Genomic DNA, 8,109 nt, shown 5'->3' on the forward strand with positions numbered 1-8,109 from the left:
ATAAAAAGCTCTCTCACAAAATTTAGGAGACGGATTGTGAATACTCTAAAAAGAAGTTTTTATGCTTTGAAAATGAGTTTCTGAAAAATTAGTTGTTTGTGACTTTTTAAAAAAAGAAGAAAAGAAGATGAAATCCCAAACACCCCTACGAAAGAAAAGTGTGTTGTGCACACAAGATACAATAAGGTAATATATACAAGTAAGAATCATATCAATCTATAACTCTAACAACCATTTGAATAACATGATAAAATCTATCTATACAATAGTTGATAACCACAATAAATACATTAATAACAATAAAAGTTTTTTTTTAAATACTCAAACAGGTTAACACTTCAGCCCGTTTTATTAGTAGGTCATGTTTGGGTCAACAAGAATTGCTGCCCCTAACAATTACTACCCCTTGAAGCAACATAATGTGTGAAACATTAATCATCTGTATTTTACTAATGAATAGAAGGCCCTCAGACTTTGATCAAATCTATAAGCTTTTTTTTATTACATGTCGCTCACTTTCTAACAACACAATTAACATGTATACCTTTTATCTAAACAACTAATAAACCTCTATTTCTATCCAAAATTAATATGAGCTCATAGCTCTAACAGCACAATTAACATGGGCTCATAGCTAGTGTTAGCAGGATCGAACCAGCCACTTGTCATTCCAAGAAGCACTAATCAAGCCAAAGCCAAAGATTCATCTTTGCTTTCAAACCTTCTATGTTTTATCTTAAATCTTCATCAATTTGATGTCTTCAAAGAAGGATGTTGGAATCACCGAAGGCGAAGACAATCCCGACACACATTTAAACTACATAAAACAACAAATTCCAGTCAGGTTTTAGAACTATGGCAACAAGAAACAAGAATCACACACATTTGTTATATAAAATGTTGCACAAACCTTGTGTTGATTGTATTTTTCTCTAATTGCTACCAAATTTGCACCTCTTCGACTCGATTGCAAATCATGTAAAATTTCAACACATTCTTTTAAATCCGATGGCTTATATCCAGAGAGTTGTTCCAGTTCCAAATTCTGCAAAAAAAGTTATTATAAACCGTTAAGAACCACCGTTTTACTTAAATAAAAAATATAATAAAATCTAGTCTTGTATTATTCTTAGTTTCTTACCCATGGATGTGACTCGGGTTTGAGCATAAATCTTGAAAGAAATGTAACCGATGCAGCTACCATTGAAGGCAAAAACTTGATGCAACTATAGTCTAACAAGCTTAACTCGGCTAAATAATATCCCAAGAACTCCAACTGCAAATTGGGTGTCTGTCAAACGCGTAAACAGCATATAAATGATCAGTTACATCATGAAAAATGACCCATAAATCAAGAATTAAAAACAAAAGTGATTAGAGCTTACATCATAATCTTCTTGAGCTAATCTAGTAAATCTTCTAACAAATGTTTTCACTGTGGGATTTCCCATTTCAAATTTAAGCGTTTTAAGCACCTCGGCTTCCATCTTTACAACTTCTTGTTTTGTGTACGTATTGTCCGTGATGTAACAGAAATCTTCGGTATGTGGAGGGCTTATTTCTTCATATTTTCTATTGGTAAAAAAAAAACCAATTAAATTAACAACAGATAATAAAAAAATGGCGAAGAACCGATCAAATAGACAAATCGCGATACTTACGATGCGATGAGCATTGAAGAAACACCAAGAAGTTGAAGTCTTTGTCTGTTGAGAACATTTAGTGATAAAAATCTATCAATGTAGGAAACTGTGAGGTATAAAGTGTCTGGAAGAAGCTTGTATTCTTCTGCAACTTCTACTAACCAATCAACCAATACACCCCTCATGTTCACTGTTACATCTTTTTGCACTTTCTCAATGTAATTTGCTAATGGTCTTCTCTTTACCTCCATCTGAATTTAAAAAGAAAATCACAACTTTAATTCCCAATAAACCCATCGATTTAGCCGTAAAATCTGATTGCAATCAAAATTAGTTTCAGAACTCTAATCAGTAAGGGTGTAACTTGAGCCCGGATTAATCAAGCAGCTCGTGAGCTACCCAAGTTCGGATCGATAAAAGCTCGAATTTAGTCCGAGCTAAAGCCTGAAAATGAGTTTTTTTTTAATAAAAGAGCCTTAGCACGAGCTTCAATTATTGAGCTCAATTAGAATCACAATCTTAATTTATATAATCTTTTTAATGTACTAAATATATTTATATAGTAACTACTACTATATGTAAAGTTATAAGAAAAAATTACTGAGTAATATATATTAAATTATATAAATTATAAATACACATAAAAATAATTATAAATGTACATAAGTTATTTAATAAATATTAAAACCAGCCAAGTCCTAGCTTGAAAACCTATTCACAAGCTGAGTTTAAGCTTTGGACTAGCTCATTTAAACCCAGAAGAATTAACGTAAGATCAATTCATTAAACTCATAGTTGATCCAAATAAACCCTAAATTAAATCGAAAAGGCGAAACCAGGGATGTTACAAACCTCCATATTACGAAGATACTCATCGATATCACCCGCATATTCTTCACACATTTGGGGATCACTCGTACTAGCAAACACATCCAAATCACGTTCTTTCACCACTTTCTTCACCTTCTTCGACCCAAATTTCTTCACCTCAACAAGATCAGATCCCACCCGTTGATTAATATTATTCGACAACTCACCCAACACAATTCGCTTCTTGTTCGCCGGTTGCAACTGGCACCCAATTGCTTCCATTGCTCTCTTCTTCGCTAATCTAGTGACTCTCACCCCACAGTTGTTCTCCTGGTTCGCCATTGAACAACAATAATAATAATATTAATATTATACGTTTGAATCAACGAACCCAGGAGACAAACTGGGATATTGAACTATTGGGGGTGTGGAAATGGGTGAGAGTGTGAGTTTTATTTATGTGGTGAAGATTGCCGCCATTTTTAAAAAATTTGAGGGTTTGTGAGGGTTGGTTTTTTTAGTTGAAAATTTTGAAGGAGCCAATGGGAAGTTGACACGTATGATGCAAGCCCGGGGTTATAAATTTGTGAAATGTTTTGGGTTGTGTAGTGGCGGCTGTTTTTTAGGGGTTTTGAAAGTTTAAAATTAAAATAAGGTTTTGGAATTTTGGGTTGTGGTTTAGAGGCTAAATTACGCGCCTTTTACAAACTTTTGTAGAATATTTTTTCGCTTTTTTTAAATTTGGCTCCATGATTTAGATTCATTGTATTTTAGGAATTAAATGCTTTTTATGGATTAATATTTTGTATGATATTAGCAACAAGTATTTATTACTTGAGAAAATTGGGGCTAGTAAAGGATGAACGAGTCAAGTTGCTTAGGCTAGAGGGTATGGTGATGGTCCTTCAAGGGAGGAAGATCCGCCACGTAGGCGTCACGTCATAGTCTTCCCAAGGATGGTCCATCCCCCAAAACTAGAGGGTATGGAGGATGATCCTAGTCATAGTCCTCCCCCCACTTTTATGTTTTTTTTTTAATATTCTACGTTTTCGATTACGGTTTGGTTTAGTTCCCAACCCTAGTTTACTAGGCATCTTGTTACAATATTAAAAAAATGATAATTGATCTTAAACAATAATATTAAAAAATCCCTTGATCTTATCCAAAATTTTGTCTGTTTGTTCACGTGTCTGCACACTACAATCCACAGTTTACTTACAACTTTCTTTCCAATAAATACCCAACACCACCACCCCCTTCATCACCATCACCCCCAAAATTTTTAATTCAAAGTAACTGATAGCGAGAATAACATGAAGAACACCGGAAAAACAATCAAATCCGGTGGAAAACACGGCCAGGAAGCACGCAAAGACCGGAAATCAACCACCGGCATGAACGGATATCGAAAAAAGGAGGTCACGGCGGCAAGTTCACCTGGTCCGGTGATAGCAACTTCGCTCCGGCTGAATTTAATCAGAATTTTTTTTAATATAACGGTAACATTTGAATGGAGGGGCCACCATTGTTGCTTCGTCGCCATCGTCTTACACTCGACGGACTCGACGGGACGTGGGGGGGCCGGCACGGTGCGACGGCCGTCGCCGTTCCTCGACGGGGTGGGGACGATCCCCATACCCCTTAGCCTTATGGCTAGTGTATCAGCTCATTAAAAGCTTGAATCGAATTAGCATAAATGAACTCAAGCTTGAGCTAACCCCCTTTTTATGTCAATATCCATACGACAATCAAACTGAAATTCATATATCATCAACATATTAGACTTAATTTTGTGTAAATTAGATTGTTTCATGTCGTACATATGTCCGCCTCTCTATGTGAATTCATAAAGTGTATTGGTGATTAAGAAAATTAAATGAAACGTTAAGCCTTGAGAATAAAATTTTCAACTGTCGAATAAAGACGACTAAGGGGCTGTTTGGCAACCTCTGAATGGGTAAGTGTTGAACCAGTAAGAGGTCTGAATGGGTAAAAGAGACTCTGAACCAGTAAGTGCTGAGCCAATAAGTGCTATTTGGTTGGACCTCTGAATGACTATGCACAATGACTATTTTACCCCTCTAAACTATTTTATGCTAAATGAAATCTATCTGTTTGGCTAATGCTCTCGAATGACTGAACAAAATGATGAATAATTATAAAAGGAAAATACTAAACATAAAAAAAAATCCAAATTACACATAAATCATTCAAACTCCATGAAAATCCAAATTATACACACTATTTTTAGACCAACCACAAATCAAGTCCATAATTAGTTTTCAAACCCTAGTTTTAAATCTGAGTTCTAATTCACATTAACTACTCGTATAGTCAAGTACCTACACAAACTACAAACAATGTTTTAAATCTAAAGTTATAACTTGTTTATTTGTAATTTTTCAAACCCCAGCCTCGCCCTATTACCTAATCAAATAAATTAACACAACAAAAAAAAAAACATTAATTGAGTTATATAGTTGACAGAAACGTTGCCTATGGTCAGAATCTTGTCGGAGTTTGGCTGATCAGCGGCGGCGAAAGGAGGTTGGTCGGAATTCAGCAGTGGTAGGGTCATCTGGGTCTAGGCGCCGTTCTTTCAAATCCTGCTTCATTCTTTTTTTAGTAAATTTTAAAATTTAAAACATGGGTTAATGGCCTAAAAGAGCATTCACATCTCTTTCTCTATTTTACTTTCCATCTAAAAATTATAATGAAAAGAGCAAAAACACCTCTACATCCTATCCTCTATTTTGCTCCGCATGTCTAAATTATATAGTAGAGAGTAATACCAACTTCTTTTATTTGATAGCTTATTATTCGTTACTCTCAAAACTTGTTGTGATTGTATAAAAAGAAAAAAACTAATAAAATAAGTGTTTATAAGTAGGGGATATGGATTTTATCACCCCAACTAATCAATTTTGGCCGCTAGCACTTCCAACTTCCATTTTGGCTCATACCACTCCCAACTTAACACTTCGTGTGTCCTGCCACCCCGTCGTTAACTAGCCACTAACTTGGTTAGTTTTATTATCCTACGTGTCAATTATTATCCCATGTGGCTTGATGATGTGGCTATTTTAGTTTTTTGATTATCAAACGTTCAAAATTGTAAAATAAAAGATGACATTGCCTTGTTTTGGCTCATTTGTTCTAAACGAAACTTCCACATATTCATTCACATCGGAAACGGTAAGTCAACCCAAATTCCATCGGCAACAGTAACTCGCCCGCACATTCCTCCACCTCCGTCTCTGGCCACCACCGTCTACCACCACCACTGCCCACATCCGGCTTCCAAGATAACACATGCCCCCCTCTCTCTCCCACTCTTTATTTCGCTTTCTTTCTCTCTTTCTCTCTATGTTCAGATCAGGTTTTAAGATGTACAAAATTGGAATCGCCGACAAAATATAAACAAATTTGTGTTTAAGGTGTAAAGATTGGAAACCTAACCCCTTTACATCTTGAAAAACCATCACTTGGGTTTGCATGAATTCTCGAACAACGGCATGGATGGAGAAAAGGTAGGGAAAGTTTCTAAGGCTATGGCGACGAACTTGAGCGCGGTGACATTGGCGGCTACGACTCATGTGCTTAAGATTTGAAGGCGTTTAACCCCAGATCTATTGACTTTTGGGGGGGTTTTGTAGTTTGGATATTCATCAAGAATTGCAGCAGTTCATTCATGTTAGGTTAGATCTTCATTTCGTATTAGTGAAGGGTGTTTTTGACTTTGCGAACATCGGAAAACTTTTCAATAAAATTTCTTTTACCTTACTCTCCTTTCTAAGAAGTGAACTTATAAAAATGTTCCTTACCTTCTCAGACATAAGTTGTTTCTCATTGGCTACAATTTCAAGCTTTCCTTCGTATTCAATCAGTTGTTTTCCTAGAGTGTTATCTGTGAAATGTGCGGAGGATTGATCACGGGTTAGGTGTTATCTGTTGAATTTCGCTGACGGTCGTGGAATGGTGGTACGGAGGTAATGGTGGAGGGTTGTTGTAGATTTGGTGTAGAGAGAGAGGGAGAGTAGAGAGATAGGGATCTATTAAATACAGGGGTTGTAAGGGGTGAGTCCACTTACGCACGGCAGGTCACATTATCTTGACACGTAGGATTAAAAAAAACAGAGATAGTGATTATTTAATGAAGGGGTGACATAGCAACCTAAATGTTAAGTAGATGGTGGTGGGAGCCAAAATGAAAGTTGGGAGTGACAACGACCAAAATTGATTAGTTGAGGGTGATAAAATCCATTTCCCCAACTAATTTGTAACATGACTAATTTGTAAAAAAGGGAAATGGATTTTATCACCCCAACTAATCAATTTTGGCCGCTGGCACTTCCAACTTTCATTTTGGCTCATACCACTCACAACTTAACACTTCGTGTGTCCTGCCACCCCGTCGTTAACTAGCCACTAACTTGGTTAGTTTTATTATCCTACATGTTAATTATTATCCCATGTGGCTTGATGATGTGGCTATTTTAGTTTTTTGATTATCAAACGTTCAAAATTGTAAAATAAAAGATGACATTGCCTTGTTTTGGCTCATTTGTTCTGAACGAAACTTCCACATATTCATTCACATCGGAAATGGTAAATCAACCCAAATTCCATCGGCAACAGTAACTCGCCCGCACATTCCTCCACCTCCGTCTCTGGCCACCACCGTCTGCCACCACCACTGCCCACATCCGGCTTCCAAGATAACACATGCCCCTCTCTCTCTCCCACTCTTTATTTCGCTTTCTTTCTCTCTTTCTCTCTATGTTCAGATTAGGTTTTAAGATGTACAAAAATTGGAATCGCCGACAAAATATAAACAAATTTGTGTTTAAGGTGTAAAGATTGGAAACCTAACCCCTTTACATCTTGAAAAACCATCACTTGGGTTTGCATGAAATCTCGAACAACGGCGTGGATGGAGAAAAGGTAGGGAAAGTTTCTAAGGCTATGGCGGCGAACTTGAGCGCGGTGACATTGGTGGCTACGACTCATGTGCTTAATATTTGAAGGCGTTTAACCCCAGATCTATTGAATTTGGGGGGGGGGGGTTTGTAGTTTGGATATTCATCAAGAATTGCAGCAGTCCATTCATGTTAGGTTAGATCTTCATTTCGTATTAGTGAAGGGTGTTTTTGACTTTGCGAACATCGGAAAACTTTTCAATAAAATTTCTTTTACCTTACTCTCCTTTCTAAGAAGTGAACTTATAGAAATGTTCCTCACCTTCTCAGACAGAAGGTGTTTCTCATTGGCTACAATTTCAAGCTTTCCTTGGTGTTCAATCAGTCGTTTTCCTAGGTGTTATCTGTGAAATGTGCGGAGGATTGATCACGGGTTAGGTGTTATCTGTTGAATTTCGCCGACGGTCGTGGAATGGTGGTACGGAGGTAATGGTGGAGGGTTGTTGTAGATCTGGTGTAGAGAGAGAGGGAGAGTAGAGAGATGGGGATCTGTTAAATACAGGGGTTGTAAGGGGTGAGTCCACTTACGCACGGCAGGTCACATTATTTTGACACGTAGGATTAAAAAAACAGAGTTAGTGATTATTTAATGAAGGGGTGACATAGCAACCTAAATGTTAAGTAGAGGGTGGTGGGAGCCAAAATGAAAGCTGGGAGTGACAACGACCAAAATTGAT

At 37.0% G+C, this 8,109-nt stretch overlaps 1 protein-coding gene across 1 annotated transcript; it reads right to left on the reverse strand.

Annotated features, from left to right (window-relative positions):
• Positions 1 to 424: 424 nt before the first annotated feature.
• LOC110869014 (G2/mitotic-specific cyclin C13-1) lies at positions 425 to 2,899 on the reverse strand. Its single transcript, XM_022118305.2, has 6 exons — positions 2,496 to 2,899; positions 1,662 to 1,894; positions 1,386 to 1,572; positions 1,142 to 1,291; positions 911 to 1,045; positions 425 to 817 (listed from the first exon to the last, which is right to left on the reverse strand). Exons 1-6 carry the CDS (start codon positions 2,793 to 2,795, stop codon positions 737 to 739), a joined length of 1,086 nt encoding a protein of 361 aa, XP_021973997.1. The 5' UTR covers positions 2,796 to 2,899; the 3' UTR covers positions 425 to 736.
• Positions 2,900 to 8,109: the final 5,210 nt, after the last annotated feature.

The sequence above is a fragment of the Helianthus annuus genome, chromosome 2, assembly GCF_002127325.2.
Source record: "Helianthus annuus cultivar XRQ/B chromosome 2, HanXRQr2.0-SUNRISE, whole genome shotgun sequence".
In the NCBI taxonomy this organism is placed as follows: domain Eukaryota; kingdom Viridiplantae; phylum Streptophyta; class Magnoliopsida; order Asterales; family Asteraceae; genus Helianthus; species Helianthus annuus.

What these genes read in the sequence shown, in the direction of transcription:
- LOC110869014 (XM_022118305.2), bottom strand. Translation starts at nt 2,795, where the DNA reads ATGGCGAACCAGGAGAACAACTGTGGGGTGAGAGTCACTAGATTAGCG. An exon ending in TAGCTCAAGAAGATTATGAT is followed by an intron (nt 1,292 to 1,385) that starts GTAAGCTCTAAT and finishes CGCGTTTGACAG; the next exon opens with ACACCCAATTTGCAGTTGGA. An exon ending in AAAAATACAATCAACACAAG is followed by an intron (nt 818 to 910) that starts GTTTGTGCAACA and finishes TGTTTTATGTAG; the next exon opens with TTTAAATGTGTGTCGGGATT.